This window comes from Vulpes lagopus, chromosome 2 (genome assembly GCF_018345385.1).
Source record: "Vulpes lagopus strain Blue_001 chromosome 2, ASM1834538v1, whole genome shotgun sequence".
Classification (NCBI taxonomy): domain Eukaryota; kingdom Metazoa; phylum Chordata; class Mammalia; order Carnivora; family Canidae; genus Vulpes; species Vulpes lagopus.
The window spans coordinates 148,849,359-148,869,889 of NC_054825.1; the positions used below are offsets into that span (position 1 = coordinate 148,849,359).

Below are 20,531 nucleotides of genomic sequence, written 5' to 3' on the forward strand. Positions count from 1 at the left end.
GTTTTACATTAAAGCCTTCTTACTTCAAAAGCACCACTCATACATATCCTTTTTACTGAGATCCCCTGTCAAGGGGGCAAGGACAACCTCCAGATGAACAGGACAGCGTGACAAAAGTGGGATGAAAGGTGGAAGAAGGTCGAGAACTCTAGAGGACTCTACAAAAACCGGGCAAAGTCCAAACAAAACGAAAGAAAGGAGTTAAAGGTGGAACATACTCCCCTAAGAGATTACTGATTAAGATGAACATAACATGAGAAAAAAAGGTGTTGGGGAAACAGAGGGCACGCCACTATGTTCCTGGTCGTCTGAGGAGAGGAAAAGTGTCTCGGAGGACAGATGGTGAATCAATACAGGTTTTATGCAGACCCAGGAGAAGTTCAGAGGAAGGGAGAAGGTAGTCTCAGGTGGTGGGTGGAGGATGAGAAGAGTAGAGGTATAATCCACCACTTATATGAAAAGATGTTCTCAGGTTGGTGGTTATAACCCAGAGGAACTCATTTGCATAAATACTATATAGGGCTGCAGATACACAAATACATCAAAAAACCTTTCTCAGATATTATTAGGAATCATTCTTTATATTTTCTGTTACGGAACTTACGTAACACTTGAAACTACAAGTTGCCTTACTATCTCAGCTTTTTTAAAGCTACTTTTAAAAGGGTCTTTTCTGAATGAAGATTTGAAAGAAACATTATGGAATAAATTTTAAGGTAATATGGACATTTCGTATTCTAACCAAAATCAGTTAACGTAAATTTCATTGAACACTGTAAAGTTAATGGCTTTGCAAACCTGAAAGTCTGTTCTTATAAACATGTTGTGTTTGCACGTGTGTATTTATACTTGTTTGTACACAGATATATAAGATACACAGAAAGACAGATTGCTTAAAACTTCACATCACTGGGAGTTTGAGCTCAATCCATGAAATTCAGAATGAACTCAACTAATTACTATACCCTAAACTGAATCAACCCCAAATACTACTTTTTGATATATTTAAATCACAAAACTAGACCAGAACCACAGATTAAAATTTCTAGGAGATGGGAGTAATTCATGGTTTATTTTAACTCAAAGGTATTGGGTTGTTGTTTTTTTAAGTTTTATTGAGATATGATTCTTGTATCATACAATTCACTCGTTTTGAAGTATATCATTCAATGGCTTTTTGTAGAATATTGAGAGTTGTGCATCTATCACCACAATTTTAGAATGTTTTCATTTCCCCCAAAGAACCCTCCCCCATCTATCACCTTTCAATTCCCAGTCCCTAAGAACTCAGGCAATCATGAACCTACTTTCTGTCTCCTATAGACTTATCTATTCTGCACATTCCATATAAAAGGAAATCAGGCTCTATGTGGTCCTTTGTGTCTGGCTTCTTGGGCTTAGCACAGTATTTTTCAAAGGTCACTCACATTGTAGCAGGTAGCAGAACCACATTTCCTTTTATTGCCCAGTAATATTCTACTGTGTGGCTCTGTTTATGTGCTCCACAGTTAATAGGTATACGGATTGTTTCCACTTCCTGGCAGCTAATACGAATAATGCTGCTACGAGCATCCACGTACAAGTTTCATGTGGACATGATTTCATTTCTCTTGGTAGGTACCTAGGAGTGAAGTTGCTGAGTCACACCGTAACTCTCGAGAAACTGCCAGACTTTTTTCCAAAGTGGCTGCATTTGACATTCTCATGAGTTGTGTGTGAGGGTTCAGTGGCGTGCCCTTCATTTCCCCCCTATATCTTTTGTGTTACTTTCCATACTGTTCCTTTTAATCAGTAACCTCTTTCTTAAGGTAGCATATTCCACCTTTAACTCCCTTCTTTCCTTTTGTGATTAGCTGTCTCATTATAGAGTTTAGTGGGTAAGAAGCAGGATCCCACTGTGGTTTGGAGCTGTATCTCCCTGGTGGCTAATTATGTTCATTCTCTTTTCAGGTGCTCTTATACAGGTGCCATTTGTATACCTTCTTTGGAGAAATGGCTTTGCAGATCTTTGCTCTTTTCAAACTGGACTTTTTCTTTTTTTATTAAGATTTTATTTATTTATTCATGAGAGACACAGAGAGAGAAGCAGAGACATAGGCAGAGGGAGAAGCAGGCTCCCTATGGAGAGCCCGAAGTGGGACTCAATCCCAGGACCCTGGGATCAATCCCTGAGCCGAACACAGATATTCAACCCCTGAGCCACCCAGGCGTCCCCCTGTCTTTTTAAATTGTTTTTTTTTTTTTTATCATATACATGATTTGTAAAAATTTTCTCAATTCTATCAGTTATTTTATTTTCTTGCTGGCCTCTTGAAGCACAAAAGGTTTTCATTTTGATTATGTTCAGCTCACGTATTTTTTTCTTTCTTTTGTTGCCTGTGCTTTGAGGAATGCAATACTTTTATATGGTAACAACTAGCCTCATTACTTTAGTACTTGAAATAAAATATTTGTGGGATTTCATAATAATATTCCTAAATTAGCTAGGTGGACTTTAAAGTACAAGTGAATAGTTTGCTCACAGGTTAAAAATTTTTTTTTTCATTTGGATGAACAAAGTAGACAAATATATTGTTCCTAATTCTTTTCAAATAAATAGAAATTTACTGGGCATTCTGAAATAGAGGTTCTAACTGTTCTTAGTTCTTTCAAGGTGAGACACTATTAAAAACATGTATCTCTTGTGTGTCACAGTGTAAAAGACTTCATGTATTACTAAATATGTCAACAGGAATCCAAGATAGGCGTTATAAGGGAGGAAAAAGGCAAGCCCAGAGCAGGTAAGTAATTTGTCCAAGATGCCACAGCTAGCAGATGGAAGAGTTTAACCTCCATGACTGTGACTGTCCTGACTCCATTAACTATTTAGCAAACCCTGCTGACATGTTGCATCTAAACAATACATCTTAGCCAACTTTAACCACGAAACAGAACAGCAGTAAAGTAGTGGCTAAGTCAGACTCTCCTCTTTTAGGACACCGCGAACAAAGACGTTGTCTGTGCACTGACGAAACTTAGGCAAGAAATATGATGATCCTCGCGAAGAAGGAAAAACTGGATGTCTTTTCTTCCAAGACACATTTTGAAAGAAAACTGAGTACCTGGACATTGGCAAAGTCAACACGGTTGAGGTCATTGAGCATCTGGTTGATCTGGGAAGTGTTCTGGAGCACTGCACGAGCTGCCTGGGCCAGGTGATTGAGCGATGTGTATCTTCGCAGAGTCTGGGCAAAGGCACTTACAGCGGCAACCTGGAAAAAAAATCCTATCAAAACCAAGTAGTTTTCTCCCCAGTCCAAGAAACCACTGAAATCTTCAAATCTTTCTTCCCTGGCCAAATTTTAAATGCTGTTCTGATACTTATTCCACATTCGCTTCGTGTGAGAGCTTACTTGTAAATTATAGCATTTAAATCTCTAAACCAAGTATTATTTTCCTTTTGAGTAGGTAGAGGTCAAGACTAAAACAAACTCCCATGTTCTTTGACATGAGTGTAGCATTAATTAAACCAGTCTTGCAAGAAATGACTTCTTTGTCTAGGGAAGCAGGAAAAATGTTGATTATCATTTCTCTTTTATACTCTCTGCAGGACAGGCAATACAAACTCGGTCAATACAATTTTTTCTCTTTTTAATTTGGAAAACCAAATTGTACAGTCTCACTTTTTTAAATAAAGAATTGTCTACTCTTGAGAGTACTTTCATTCAGATTCACTATTATTGCTTTTATATTAGAGAAGGTGAAACAAGAGTATTCGTAGCTTTTCTTAGCATATATAGCCAATAAACTTGTCAAGACATAAGCACCAAGAACTCTTTTTCACGATCTGAATTTATGTAGAAGAGCCATCCAGGATTTCTCCATTTGCCCCTCAACATCTACTTTCTCTCTTTCTCCATCTGCTCTGCCCAGGAAGATGACTTTGAATGGACTATGTTTAACCATTTCCCTTACATTCTAGCTTCCACTTGGGTTTGGCCAATGGTAGGCACTGGGAGGAGACAGAAGGATAGGGGAAAAAAGGAGTAATCAAAGTATTTATCCCTCTACCACCTCCACTCTCTCCCCGTTTTGGCAAAGCTTGCTTCTGTGGACTAACGCCACAGTCCTAGAAGGAAGGAGAGGATATCCTACTACCACAGCTTTTCCCTCTTTCCCCTTGAGACTTTGGGATACTCAGGACTGCTCACTGTTGCTAGTGCTGGGGTGCTTTACCATTCTTCCAGGTTTTTTTTTTTTAACTCTGTTCACATCTTTGGGAATAGACCCTTCTTAAATTCTTTTCAAGTATTCTCCCTTTGGATATACCATTTGCTTCCTTCTGAGAGTCTCAAAGAAATAGGTTATATTGAAAGATACCCAAGATAATATGTTAAAAAAAAAGTCTAGGTAAATATCTAAATATCATGGAAATCTGTCACATGTACCATAAATCTAATGAGCATTTTAACATACTTATAGGAATAGATGGTATGCCATTAAATCATGATGGGTCTGTATGAAGTAGCTGATTCAACAGTCCTGTACAGGGTGTTCACAGGTCAAAGGATGCTTTCTGTTTTGATAGTGAGATGTTTCAGGACTATGTGGAACTTGGAAGAGGTCTTATACTTGTTTCCATGTCTGTGGTTTTTATTAACTGAGTACATACTATGTGCCAGATGCCATGTTCAGTGCCTCACCATATGTTGCCTTAATTCACATAACCATCACATTAGACACATTAGACTTAAAGGGGTTAAGCAGCTGGCTCAAGGTTACACAGAAACTATGTTCTGGTGGTGGGATATGTTTGATAACCATGGCCAGTCACAACCTAACTATGCTCTTTCTTCTTTCAGAGTAGATTGTTTTCATTGATTGAGTGCTCAGCTGGAAAAAATATCGCACACTGTGATAAAAGAAAAACAGAAGACACCCTCCCTCCAAGGCAGATCATCCAAATCAACTCTGGGGATTGATGATATTGGCCAATATTGCAGTTAGATTGCTACCACATTCACTTCGATGATAATGGGAAGGAAGGTGCTTCTAGCTCTTTGAAGTATGAATGTAAATATGATTGACTTTGTAATTGGAAAGCATTCCTATAACTGTCATAATCAAATACTACCTTCTTTCCTTGCCCACCTCAATGTGGCACTCTAGAACTTTCTGTAATGATGGAAATCCTCTATATACATGCTGCCAAATATGGTAGCCACTGGCCGCTTGGAGTTATGGAACACTTGAAACACAGCTAGCTCATGTGGCTGAAGAACTAAAATTTTAATTTAATTTAAATTTCAAATTCAAATTAAATAGCCCCTGTGGCTATCCTCACAGTTCTGGCCACATAGCTCTAGAGCAGCAATCTAAGGTGAAATATTCCTTCTGTGTGTTTTTTGTTTGTTTATTCCTGTATGTTTTAGGAAGTCTTATTGCAAACCTTAGGTCAAAGCAGAAGGAACTGGGAGCTACTTATGTTCCCAAAGAGACTTGCCAGCTACATGAACTTCAACCTATTAACTATATCCCCAAATTGAAAAGACAATGGATGTATGGATGAAGTGGATAGAGTCATTGAGAAAAAGCCAGGAATGTAATTTTTGGTACAAACTTCAGACAGAATCAGTCCAATCTTGCTATAGGATATGTTCACAGATTAACCTAAAGTAACAAGGTGAGCAAGGGGTAGAGAGCACAGTTCATATCTATAGCTGAACAATCCACATTCCTGATAAACACTGATCAATTATAAGATAAGTGCTCACTTTAAGAAATGATACCTTGATTCACAAAAGCATTCTCTAGTGTTAAAAAAAATCCTGAAAATCAAAAGAATATTAATTTACATAAACATTTCACAATATAATGAGTATAGTTGAGGACTTCAAAACTCTAAAACTCCCTCAAGTGGAAACTATTTGAACATTCTAGGCTATTCTTTTTAATTTTTGTGATGAAGCAATTTGAAAAACATACTTTGGAAAAGGGCTTGGAAATACACGCCACTTAAAATGTTCCTCTAGTTTCTTCGAAAGGAGCATTATCAAACACCACCTCTTGTGCGGGTTCTTGATTACATGGTTATAAAGCACAAACAAAAAACCAGTTTGAAAAGTTTAATACATTCCAGTATCAACCTTGTATATGATAACATTTGATAGGACTGATATAAAATTCACAGCTCAGAACAGATTTCTGAACACAGAAGAAAAAGCAAACACATATGAACTTACCTTGGTTTGTATCATTCTCTGTGGGATATTGTTCATGGCATTGGAAAGCCAACCTTCAAGGCTTTTTGCAAAATTTCGAATGGCTTGGGTCAAGGCACCTAAATGTTGAAGAATAAAAGCAGAACGAAAAAGACAACAAAGAACATTAATCTTTATTCCAGGAGAAGAGAAAACATGTGTACATAACATCTGAAATAGCATAGAACTTCTACTGTCCTCATTGATGAGACTTTTTTTTAGCATAATTCCTAACTTTGAAAGCATCCAAGAAGTATATTTTGGGCTTTTTTTTTTTCTTTTAAAGCTCTTTTGTTCCCAGATATTTATGACAGTTCATTGGGAAATGAAAACACTCAAACATTTTTGCTTATAGCAACATATACCAGTTGTGAATAAACTTATGGAATTCTCTGCCTTAGACCAAAACACTCTTCTCATTAGCAGCTTTATGCTTTATGTATTTTCTTTATAAATTCTTCATCTTGATTTTTCAAGCTCTTGATCTATTTTTCTTTCTTTAGTTAAAAAGAAAACAATGCAAAGCCTTCTCCCTTTCTCTACACATATATTCATGCTAGAAAGTATTAATTAGAATAGTTATCTCTTCCACTTGTTGAAAAGTAAAGTAAAAGTTAAAATTGTTGGAGTTGAAAATTTTGGACAACTATTCTCCGTTTCACTTGCTAGGTAGAGATAAAATATCAGTGTGATAAAACTGCTGTCCCAGAGACCACTATTCTTAAGATATTCCTAAAATAGACCATTCCATATTCTGTACCTATCTGTTAAGACCTGAAAGAGGACTGGGTCCCACGAGAGTAGCTTTTATGGTGGTCATAAAAAGACTGGAAGGATCATGTTATCAGGAATGACTACAACTATTTTACAAGAAGGGATCTGCTTCCTGAGACTGCTTTATAATAAAAACAGAACTCTCCGCTTCTTCAACAAGTAATTCAGTCAATAGTATTTTACTTCATGTGTTCCCAAAGCTCCACAGTGTAGGGAGCAGTTTCAGACCTTTTAAATAGATAAGTGTTTGAAAAACCCACAACGTGAAATTAAGCTCTGTGGGTTCCCTTTAATGTGGCAGGCATTATAATTTGGACTCTCCTATAAGAAACACGGAAGTAACCTTTTTCTCCAAAGCTCCCAAGAATATTAATATTGATGCTGGGATTAAATTTCTTGTTTTTTCTTCCTGTGCTCAAATGAGTCTGGCATGCTTCTCTATTACATTTGGTAAAGCAGGGTTAGAAATAATTTAGCCTGCTCAAGTTGCTTGCGAAAGATACAGATTTTACTAACCCAATCATAAAAACAACTGTTTTTTAAAATCATTTTTTTAACTGATCAAATGACAGAAGAGAGGATGAAATGACTAAATTTTGATTAGGAGAACTACTCAAGAAGTATCGACTCTTAACCATGACAATCATCTACTGGAAACACTGAGTTGGAAATTTCTTGCGAACTAATCTTGTGAAATTTCCGAAGCTTCCCACTTAAGCCAAAAAGAAAAAAGAAAGAAAAATATTTTTCTGCTGTCTTATGTACTTAGAACCATGGAGGGCAGGCATGAATGGAAATGAAAAAGAGTGAAAAAAAATTTAACGACCCTTTTTGAAACTCAGGAAAATTCTGTTCAAGATTCATCTTGGCTATCTATATTTGGCAGGTTTTCTACTCTTAATATATAATAATAATTTGATCTGCATTAAAAAAAACAAGAACTAAGAAAAATTACTTTAAAAAATATTTAGTATGGGTCTCGTTTTATCTAGGCAAATTTGATACTAGGAAGATTACAAGATAAAAAGATGTTCTGTACATCAAATGACTGAGAGTTTTTACTTTCTTGTACTAAATGACATTTGGGACCACCTTGCCATGTACTCATAATTGTACATAAGTGTTACCAGTTGAGTTCTTATACAATTCTTACACTTAACAGTTTTTCGTTTTCAGATAAATGTATTTTAGAATATAGTAGCTTCAAGCTGACTTCAAATTAGTGTGATATGCAGACTTTTTTTTTTTTTTTTTTGGCTATAAAAAGGAATCCCATCTGGACAGTAAATGGTAGAGTGAAGTTCTAGTAGCCAGGAAAATATAATTTTTAAAAATAAAATTAAGTTTGTTCTCTCTATAGGGATTCATGTCAGATCAAATTGTACAGATTGACTCTGACAACTTTTCCTCATGAATGGATGGCTTAAAATTTAAAACCATTCCAAAGATAACTTGTCTCAACCTGTTTGTGATTAATATTAAAATGCACACGATCAGAAGATAACTATTTGAGCTGTATATTAAGCTTTGTTTTGTTAAGTCTTGTTATAGAATCAGAATTACATTTCCAAATGTACTTTGTAGGGGAGCACATTAATATCCCTTGTAATTTCACAGAAACTATAAAACTATGGTCATCTGAAAATTCCTGAGTTTGAGTTGTCTGCTAAACGTAGAGACAGACTTCTTGACAGAATAAATTGGCTTTCAAAGCAAAATTTGCAAAAACAAAAATAAAAATCAAGTGTATTGTGTACTTAAAATTATGAGGCTGATAGTCAGCTAAAACTGATACGTGATTTAGGTTAGGGAAATGTTGACTTCACAAGTCCTGACAAAGGAAAAGACTTCAGAATTGTTTAATGAATATTGATGTTGTTGATTTGCCTCAAACAAGAAAGAGCCCACTGACATCTCTTCTTGTATCTCATGAGAGAAATGGTACTTGGGGGCTAAGATGTCACAGGTTAATGAGCCAACCCTATGCAACTTCTCTTAAACATCTCTAGAGATTATTACTCAGAGCACAGGGAGCAAGGCAAAAACAAGGAAAATCGAGATTCTGGAACATAAATTGGTAGAGAATTTACACATGGAAACTTTCCATGACAACATCACTTTTAATCAATCGACAGTCAGGAAACCTGGTATAGATAAAGTGGAAAATATTAGCAATTTATAAAAATGTGAGACAGTGACAGTTGGAATTCTTTTTTTAAAACTCATTTCTAGATAAATTTATGTGTGTTCATTGATATTATATGTAAATGAGCGTCTAAGCCTCTATTTCAAGATGGTGGGAAACATATGAAAGCACTTGTATCTTCCACTGTTTATCATATTTAAAAAAAAGAAAGTATAAACATACAAACACTGGTATCTTCACCTTTTCTTTTACTAAATCCCTGCTTAATATTTTGTTATGATTTAACATAAATCACCTGTGAACAGGGTACTTTAAGTACGTGGCTGGCAATTTCACAAGCTACAAGACTGCTTTCATCTTATTAATGTCACTGCAGAGTGGAAATTCTGTCCCATTTCTTTAAAAGTTAAGGTCATGAGTATGTACTCATAAAGATGTTGGCATAAAATCCTTTCAACTGCCTCTGACACAAGTATCCATAGTAGCATTTATATTGACACTTGCAGAAAATAGCTTTGTTGGCTACAAGATAGTTTAATAAACACCATCACCGAAAAAAAAGTCATCTAAGTTATCTATGTAATTCCTATATTGTTTCATGGTGGGAATATAACACTCGTCTAGTTATATATAGAGAGATTTTTTGCTCACAATGCCAGTTAACCATTACTGTTAATGGAAACTGCATTTGTAGTTCTCAACATGATGGAGGTGACAAAGTAAATGCTTTTATACAGGAATTCAACTTTAGCGGAAACCAAGATAAATTCATTTCAAATAAAAAGCAACCATGAAAGAGGCTGGTCTTGCAATTACAGATTTCAAAAACTTTTGGCTTTATGAAGGAAACTGTGTCCTTTGGTAGAATAATCTATACAAGGCTGCCTGGCCTGGGAGTGTTCTCGCAATTAGTCACTGGGGCTGTCACACCTATAGGTTGTCTTTTCTATCGAAAAGAAAATGAATGATTGGAGAACAGATCCTTTTTTTGCCCCTGTCCACTACAGTTCTGCTCTAGGCTACTCTCATGCAATGCTCTTGTGTTGCATGTCTTGTTCTATTTTGTTTGGCAAATCTAAATGAGATGAGAATCACCCTGGATTGCAACGTCACTTTCCCAAATTTCTCGGGTGGAACGTATGAGAACAAAAGCATGTTTTGTTCTATTTTGTTTGGCAAATCTAAATGAGATGAGAATCACCCTGGATTGCAATGTCACTTTCCCAAACTTCTCGGGTGGAACGTATGAGAACAAAAGCATCCGTACTTGTCTGCATTTAACTTACTAGGAATAGGTCTAAGCACGTCGGGGATGAGAATCTCCACCAAAGCCTGGTACATCCCATGGTCACAGTTACACATCCATTTCAGGATAGACTCATGTTTGCACAGAGTTATCAGCTTTGCTTTCGGAAGTCGACTTTCTATTTCACTCAGATTGCTGGTGTGAATAAATGTAGCAAATGAATAGATGGCAAATGAGGATAAAAAAGAAAATGGACTTTAAAAATAGTTTTAGTTTATCAAATATCACTGAGGTTAGAACTATACCACCAATGCACTGGTGCCATACGGCTGGATATATATATAACACTCCCCCAGAGCTGCCTATGCACGTTAATACTTTCTGACGGTATGAAAGGCACATATGATACTCATTCCATGAGGATGAAATAGCTCTACCATAGTCCCCCAAATCAATAAAAATGGGACTACAACACACACACGCTGAAACCTCCAGAGGCCGGTTTGTGGTTCATTTCAATCTATTCATTTAATGTTATCAGGTCAGGTTCACAACTGGTATACACATCTCTAATTTATTAGCTGTGACATCTACTCAGCCATGGAAATGAATTGGAAAAGCATATTGATTCTGACCTTGATTCAGTGATGGTAGTGCCGTCAGTTGGAGTAGAAGGAGAATAGCGCCAGAATGTTTGCCACAGTTTTTCTATCAGGCTAAACTGAAGATTCACAACAACGTCCAATATTGCCTACAAAACAGAACGGTTATCGGCATCACCTGACGATGCTTCCTACAGGCACGGGTGAGGGGTGCATTCCGCATTGGGATGGAAACGGCAAGGACACCTCAGGATGCCCAAGCTATATGGTGAAACTGGAGTGAATTTTGCCAATGGAAGCAGGTGGACCGAAGAGCTTAGGCAGGGAGCACGTAACTCTGGAAAGATGAATGGGATGATGTGTATCCCTCCCATCACGGCCACATGTCCTTGTGTTAACCTCTCCTTTTTCTCACTTACGTCCCTTCCTCTCCATTGTCTTCTCTTACTCTGCTGCCACTCCTTCACACGCTGCTTCCTTCTGCCACCACACTGCTACCATACTTCCCATTCTTAGACCCAAAGGGACACAGTCCCCAGTGGCCCAGGGGTGCCAGGGGAAGGGTGTGAGGCTGCCTGTCTGCATGTGGCAGAGTCAAGGCTAAATGACCCTGTCCCAGGGCCACTGACCATGATTCTAGAGTGTCCCCAGGCCACCAGAGGCTGGGGGAGGAACTCAATGAGGCTGGCCTTCAGAAGACAGCCACCTGTCCAGGCAGGAAAAGGGCACCTCTTTGGTCAAGCCATGCTTTCACTTCCATCCCACCTCTGCTCATTCCCTTTAGAGAGCAGCTTTAAGACTCCCCCTTCTTCTAACCTTGGGGGCAGGGCCCTCATCTCCTCCTTCTGCTTCATTTTATCTCCCAGAACCATTTCCCAGCTGCATCAAAGACATTTTATTTTTTGATGATGCTAAAATTTGCCCCCTTCATTAAATTTTGATGATCATATTTAATTTCACCCTGCCATCGCAATTAGTTTATAAATTTGCCTTCAGATAAAAGCAGTCAAAAAACCAAAGAATAACTTGTTTGTGCAAAGAACATGTGACTCTGTGATTATTCTGAGCATAAAAGACAGAAGCCATCACCATAATGTGTTTGATGTCATGAGCACTGAGAATGAGCCCAGGTAAAGCAGCCCCATCGAGATCTACAAAGTTCCTAGAAGCAAGGAGACAACAGGGGGCAATCGAGAGACTCAATGTGGGTAGTTAAGGCAAAAGGAGGAAACTGTAACTTCATAACTCTAGAGTCTGTGCCACCCATATAAATCTGTGGCCCTCTGTATGATACGGAGAATAACTGATGTTCTATAGAAGCACACTCTGAGACAAATTCAAACACTAAGGAAAATGTGTTTCGGGGCATCTTAATTAACACACTCCTCACTCTTTGATTATTAGGAACAATAAAGATGCAAGTGTAAGCCTGGAAGGTAAAAGGCAGATAGATGGCCCTCCTCCCAGGCAGAAATGTTTTCAAAGGGGCAAATTACTATTTTTTTCAAGATGTATTTATTTTGAGAGAGAGAAAGAGAGAGAGAGAACATGAGTGAGAGTGAGTGCAGGGAGGGACAGAGAGAGGGGGAGAGAGAAACTTTAGCAGACTCTGTTCCGTGCTGACCATGGAGCTGGACAGAGGGTTCAAGCTTACGACCCCAGATGATGACCTAAGCTGAAACCAAGAGTCAGACACTCAATCAACTGCACTACCCAGGCACCCTGAGGCAAATTATTATACTGCTTTCTCAGTTGTACCTTCAGCACATTCCAAGAGCTATCTATTAATAAAACAACTACTAATACCATATATAATACCTACATATCGCTATCTGTGAGATTGCTGTAAGAATGCTAAGTTTTTTTTAAAAATAATACCAATTACTGTTGCAGCAACTTTTCTTATAACAAGAAAATTATACTTGTACCTTCCATAAAAAAACTAGTGATACTTATGAAATAGCTTTGATAAGCAAATTGTGAGAATTCCAAAAACAGGCAAAAAAAAGGTATATTAATCTTCCTTAAAAACATTAACTATATGGAATATGAGAAAGATTAGGCAAGGGAAGAATTCGGTGCACCTTAAATTCAGTATCTCTCCAAATTAAGTAATCTCAAATAATTGCTTTGAAAAGGACATTCACATCAGTCTCACTTGAGACATTTCTACAAATGAATAAAACATTTTACCATTTGTCCACCTACTTTCAAATATGTTCAGACTAAAATATATAGGCAAATGTATTTTTAAATAATCCTTATTGTACTGGCTTAGGGCAAGTGGCTATTTACAGGATGGGATATGGGACTGAACACCTGTACTTCAAAAGTTTGGAGGTTCAGCATGAAGAAATAATTAGGATTCTTCTTATTTCATATATGCTGCTTGTGCCTCACAAGCGACGGCATGAATGCCAGTAACTGAAATAAGTGGGGATCATTCTAGGGACTGCCGTTTCCCACATATACTGATTACCATACGCGTCCATACCTCTTCATATAGACTATTCCTGAATGTTGGTATGTTAATGAAATTTTTGTAATCCAAAAGATAATTTCATCTTTCGTCTTATTGGTGTTTTCTACTTAGAATAAGCTTACTGTACATTCTTCAGTAATATAAATAATCATGCTCCAATTTATATTTTGAACAAACAAAAGAAACTTAACCCAAATTTTGTTTCTGTAGGTTGGCTTGCTTAAAGCAAGATGCACCTGAGCACAGAGAAATGAGAAACTGCTTAGAGATTCTTTATATAAATCTTTATTGAATATACATGATATTCATGTACAAAGAAAGACTTTTTTTTCTAGGTACATAAGGCTCATCCAGAAACCCTCTAATGTTGGGAGAAGTGCAGTAGTCCAAGAGAGATGAATATTAAGTGTCTTTCAACATTCCAAGAAATTCTGGGAACAAATTGGCAGGACATGTTGAAAAACACTTTTGGCACATGGTTTGTTAATAAAGAGAGAACTCGCCCTTGGTTGTTAATAATCCAGCACCCTTGACAAGCACTCGGATTCACTCAAGCAGTTTGTATTTCTGGAGTGGGAAAAAAAAATCTGTGAATGCTATGAGCTGAGACTTCTCACTGCATACTGCATTGTCAGCAGTCAGGACGACTGCCCATGAAACCCAAAGGAATATCTTTTACTCCTAAGCAGATCACAAATAGCCCTGGAATAAAGCTACTTAAATTCTAAACAGTATTCCTCTTTCAAAAGGAGAGGCACTTAAAATAATTCTTATTTCAGTCTGTTAGCTTTTCTACCAGGTGAGCTGCAGGTATATTAAAGCGCTGGCTCTAAGGGAGTTCACCTCCTGGAGACAATGAGCCAGTTCTGGTGGGGAATCCTCAGGAAAGGAGTAGAAGCAGAGATGGAATAATACCAAGAGAATCTTTAATAACCACAGAAACAAAACAAAACTAGCCCCACAATAATCCCTGGAAGGAACATCTAAAATCCTTCATTAAACATTTCTAAATAGTATCTTTTTCCTTTTTTTTTTTTTAAAGTTTATTTATTTTATTAAGGAATTTCTACACCCAGTGTGGGGTCGAGGTTAAAAGCTGCATGCTCTCCTGAGCCAGCCAGGCATGCCTCCAGAAAATATTTTTGATAGAAATACACAATTATGGTATAAAATTCAAAAGGTCAAAAGGGATTTTGAAAAATTAGGGGCTCTTCCCCCAACTCCCAGTCACTCAGTTTCCTTCACAAAGGCAACCATTAAGACATTAACATTTTGTTCTTTCTGCTGGAGAGATTTGTATACATGTTGTTTTTCACTCAAATGATACTATACTATATACGCCTGTTTTATATCTTGCTTTTCCCTCAAAAATAAATCCTGGAACTCAGTCTACATTAGTACATTTAGAAGGGTCTGTTTGTTTTAATGGCTGCATAGTATTCTACTCTAGAGACTATCTTTTTTTTAAAAAAGATTTTATTTATTTATTCATGAGAGACACAGAGACACAGGTAGAGGGAGAAGCAAGCTCCGTGATGTCAGATCCCAGGACCCTGGGATCATGACCCGAGCTGAAGGCAGAGGCTCAACCACGGAGCCACCAAGGCGTCCCTGTACCATGTTTTATTTATTCGGTTCCCTTTTAGATGTTGAAACTATAACCAATCTTTCGCACTAAAAACAATAATGCAGCAACTTTCCTTGTACACATATAATGTCTCCACCCATATTACATATTTTCTAGGGTAGGTACCTAGAAGGGGAATTGCTGTGTCAAAGGATTTGGATCAGGATAGGCTAAGAAGATGGGCAGTGAAATTTATTCTTCCTTTCCCACAACTCTCATTTCTTCAGACAAGAAGAAAGATGAACTTCTCAGTGTTCAAAGATATATATGAACTAACTTCTCCTGTCCTCTAGGAATTAGCTGGATTATTTTGTTTTTAGCAAGTTGTTTGGCAAAACTTAGCGTGCATTCCTACTGTGTTTGAAAAAACTTACCTCACAGTGCTCTCGATAAAGACTCTGCAGTGACTTGATATCCTCAAAGGTAGTACCATCTGGCAGAGAAGAGATTTCAACTTCTCCAAACTCTGGAAGTGCTCGAGATGCATCTGTTGCCATGACAACACAACAGAAAAAAAAACTATTGTGGATTGTGCCAATTACAGATTAATGAGGGGAAATTTTAAATAGACTAAAAAAAGATGGGGGGAGGGAAATGTGAAGACCAGAGGTCCAACAATTAAGAACTTTTCATAGTGTTTTTCAAACAAAATATAGCAACATCATCAGTACTAAAGAATAGAGGAAGAACTTGAAAACCATGGAGGAACTAAATTTTCACTACTATTAATACTAGAAATAATATACGATCGTGTCTCCCAACGGAGGGCCCCTATTAAAAGAAAGGTACCTCGAGCTGGCCAGTATCAATTATACTAATTTCATTATTATGTTACTTAAGAAGATATAAAAAAAAGAAACCTTAGCTTTAAACTCATGATGCTCATGCACCTTGTATCATCATAAACCAAAAAAGCTATGGAATGAGCCCAAATAAAACTACAAAAATCACATTAAACTAAACAACGTTATTTTGATATGATGGATGATGCCGGTGCCCTATAACTAAATTATCTCTTGCAACATGAATATGGTATTAAGTGCTATGGCCCAGATCTTTTGGGTTTGACAGACCTAGACCAACAGGTATTTTGTGGTGGCTGGTTGTACCATTACTCTTCTATATTCAAATGAGCTGTGGAACTTTCCACTACACAGAGCTTGGGATGAATTACATAATTTATGTAATTTACATAGTAAGTCTCTCCCTGTTCTTTTCTCACTAGCTAGCTCTGGACAATGAACACAATACACTTTGATGCCTACTTCATCATGAATTCAAATATAAACATGTAAACTAAAATTGCAGGACAGTATTTGGTCTCCTCTTCTAGATAATCCAGAACAGGCTTTTATTATTTCTTTACAGATTCTAATAAAAGTAAAAACAGAAAATTAAAAAAAAAACAAAAACATTCCAACAACTCTCGTTGACAGCTCAAGACTCTAAAGAGTACACACAAGGACTCCAGTTTGGGAAATGTTGCCAGAATGTTTTCAACTTCAGCAGCTCTTCTGACTTGAGAGTCCTTTTTAGCTGTTTGTCAGAAAGCGCACACCAACAAACACATGCACACACAAAATACATACACATGCGCATTCTTTGATAGCTTGTGTTTATCTTGATCTGTTGTAAGGAAGCTATGCATATTCATTTCTAGAAGAGTTGTGGATTAGAGTGCCATGTTTTGCACCTGTAGCTATGACAGGAATAGGCAGATTGATCAAGCTTCACTTCCTAGCTCTTTAAATAACAAGCAACATGTATAGCATCGACAAAATTACAGAAATAGGATATATTGTGATCAACTTAAAAGAATAACTGTCTTCTGAAAAGTTGATGACAATTTTTTTTTCTAACCTGAGACTACACATTTGCGATTTTGTACCCAGGAAATGAGAATTCTCCTTGGCACTTGGAGTTAACTACTGAAAGAAAACAAGATGCAACTTTGATCACAAAAGCCCAGTTAATACAAATTCTGCACAACAACTTCACAGCTATGAGTCTTTAATTCACATGCATTTAGAAGTCCTACACAGCTTGAGGTTTTTTTGAGAAGCTCTAGTGAACAGGGAAAAAGTAGAAATCATCTAGAATTATTACGATATGCAGAGTTGCAGCACACACACGCACACACACACGCAAATCTTTCTGTGTAGTTAGCATTCATGATAGACACAGTGCTTGGAGAAAACACTATTGTGCTCTGGTTTTCAATATCTTAGTAGCAACTATACAACTATACAATGATTTATACACCTTAACATACCTAAAAACTGTTGATGATGTTGACTTTGGGCTATTACAGTTTGTTCAACAGATGTGCCAGTCTGCTGACCACTTCCTGTGAAACCATCTGCAACCCCATCCACTTTTTGCATAGGCTTGTACCTAAAAATTTTAGATGGGAGAAAACAAATAAATCAAATTATTCCTTGTTTTTTTGCACTATACAAAACTCCCAAGGCATCCGATTTTACTCTCCTTTCTTTAATGTCTCATCATAGCTGGACAGTCTCCTGACAGTCTCATAAAGTTAGGATGAAGAATTCTTTTCAATTGTGAAAAGCAAAAGGGAGGAGGGACTTGGGAAGGGGGCCAGTTTTTGAAAATTCAGAAATTTGTCTAAGAACAAAAGAGTTAGGAGGCATTTCTTCAGACAGAGGTGGTAAAGATGCCCGTGATTACATGCAGTGTGAACATAACTTTTAATGGGCCAATGGATCAAGAGGAAATATCTGAAATACATTGGGACCTTAATCTGAAGTAACGATCAAGGAGCTGGGGCCTGAGAAATATTAATGAATGGCTTTCAGTAAATTAATATCTCTCATCCAGGATAAGGCCAGAAACTACCATACTCTTTTTCATAATTCCTAAAGCCTCCTATGCATCTCAACACAATCATCTCCATTGACCCCTACCCTCGTCTGCAAATACAGACTGTACACATCAGCTCGCAGCAAAATACATGCAAGAATCCACCTACAAACCTAGGTTTACCAAATTTAAAAAATAAAAAGAATCAAAGTCAGCTCCAGGCATGCATTTATCTTTTGGTCCTAGTTATACAAACTCGTGAACTCTCCCACTAAGACAGAAAGAACAGGTTCCAGCAGCATGGATGAGAAGCGAAGGCTGCTGGGAAGAGAAACAGCACACATGAACAAAAGCTTGGGCAAGTCTCCTAAGATGAGCGAATACAAAATAAGAAATAAACAACTATAATTTTTTCTAAGGTTTCATTTACTTCATGTTAGAAATTTAGGAAAAAAAATCAGAAGAACATAAGAAAAGATTAAAATCTACCATAAGCTTAGTACCTACAGATAGCATTCACTTTGTTTATTCTCCCATTTTTCTCCATTTCTAATTATATTTATAAACAAAACCATTTAATATTCTCTCCACCCAGACACAACTCTAACATTAATATCATAAGTCAACTGCATCACTGATATGAAATTACTGTAAATAACAGTGTCCCTGGTACATGAACAGGGTGTACCTAAAGGCACCTGCACTCTGATGACAAATATGAGATGAATGGACCTGATGAGACATCATACAAACTAATGGTCGGGCTGCATTAGGAAATGACTCAATCTTGAATGTTATTCATTAGAACTTAGATAAACAAAACTTGCAGGAAAAATTGTAGTCCCTCAGCATGACATTTACATTCATTTCTTCTGTGACAGTATCTCACAGAGAACTACGAAAAGCAAACATAAAGTCAAAAGGTGAACAGGGTAGAAAAAGAGGGCAACACACTTCATCTGTGTTATCATCTTCATCGTGGCCCTGTGCCACCCATATGTGGATTGTTATTTTCTAATGACACCGAACAATTCAAATCTATTTTTTTTTTAGTTAATGGAAAAAAAAAATCTCAAAGTGCCTTTTCGTAGGAGCCATACCAAGTGATGACAGAAAGGTTAGTACTATAATGTGCTGGAAGTGCCATTTATGAAAAACTGAATTATTATTATTTTTTCCCTCCTTAAAAAATCATCCTAGAGAGGTGAAAAAGATGAGCAAGGACTCTGAGTACTCATGTGGGGAAGCAGTTGCCAACCATTCTACTCTGGAAGACTTGAATGATTTCATCCTTGGGGAAGTTCCTCATCAATCCATTCAAAGCTTCATTTGATTTTAATCCCCCTTTTTCAGGTATGAAATTTTATACCACTAATAGAATAAGCTAAAACTCTTTAAACGTGTTTCTCTACTTAATTTAATGGAGTTTGGGATCCATGGAGTTAATAAACAGAAATGGTTAAAAGGATTTGAATTTTTTACCTTACAGAAGGGAAAATGGAAGTATTACCTACTAACTTCAATTCTATTAAATTTTAATATGGGATTCAAGAGTAATTTTCAGACTTTGCCCAGCTGTGCTTTATCAAGCTTCCCTTGTCCTGCACAGCATCTAGGGTACCATGCATGCTTCCTAAGCACAAATGTCGAGGTCAAATTTAACCATAGAAGGAAATGATGTGTATTCCTTTTAGAGTGTAAGTTTTCAGAGGACAGATGGTGTGTCACAATCTACTTGCACACAGTACTCATCAAGCCTGTAGCCCACAAGCAAAATTATCTGCTTCCTCAGAAAGATGGAGACAGAGGAAATTCCTAAGGGAAAGAAATATGATATTTTTAATAAGCACTCAAAATCAGAACACATTATAATTAATGTATGATTATGCTTCATAATAATGATATTGAGTGGGAAGCACTGATTAGGAGTACACTATATTATACAGGAGATGGAAAATACATCAAGATCAGCTTGTAGATAAAAAGGAAGTTGGTAAATTCTGCAGAAACTGGGCAGGTCAGTCGGTACTCAAGAACTGATCCTATACAGGAAAGGTAAAGGGGGGGGAAAGAAGTATAGTAAGAGCTGGGAAATGAGTGGATTTATTCCAACCATAAGAGTAGCAAGGTTAACAGTGGATCGAACAGATACAGTTTGGTTGCCTTGCCAGTAGGACCTCTATAGACCAGAACTTTTTGTTGAATCTCCTCAGACAAGTCTGAGAGCAGTGTGGGCCATGATGATTTCAGGACGGGCAAGAATCTGGCTCAGAGACAAGAGGAGTATTCCTGTGAGCCTCTAAGTCTGAGAGAGCTTCTTGGGAATGTTGATTTTTGCTTTTCCTGTTTTGTCTTAAGTCATAAGTCACTTAATGGCAATACTCAGTGCCTTGCTTGACAGGGGACTGGCCCTTCAACAGAATCTCTAGAAAATCAGAAACACCAGACAGAGGAAAGCTAGGTGTTCATTTTCCTGATGATCCGTCTAAGGAAAACATTCTATCACTACCATCTCCTCAGAATTGTGAAGACCCAACTCTGAGGAGAAAGTTTAATAGGAAGTCAAGAAGAGCCACATTACAAATAGGCTGA

The 20,531-nt window shown here is 37.2% G+C and overlaps 1 protein-coding gene across 8 annotated transcripts in view; it reads right to left on the bottom strand.

Moving 5' to 3' along the window:
- The window catches only part of RFX3 (regulatory factor X3), a 435,833-nt gene that overhangs the window by 41,847 nt on the left and 373,455 nt on the right, over positions 1-20,531 (bottom strand). For all 8 annotated transcript variants that reach the window (XM_041737022.1, XM_041737032.1, XM_041737008.1 and 5 more), the window contains 6 exons: positions 17,389-17,510; positions 15,491-15,603; positions 11,041-11,156; positions 10,446-10,600; positions 6,222-6,319; positions 3,102-3,251 (listed from right to left, as the gene is read on the bottom strand). In XM_041737022.1, coding sequence (XP_041592956.1) covers positions 3,102-3,251; positions 6,222-6,319; positions 10,446-10,600; positions 11,041-11,156; positions 15,491-15,603; positions 17,389-17,510 — 754 coding nt within the window. The remainder of the gene's footprint in view (positions 1-3,101; positions 3,252-6,221; positions 6,320-10,445; positions 10,601-11,040; positions 11,157-15,490; positions 15,604-17,388; positions 17,511-20,531) is intronic.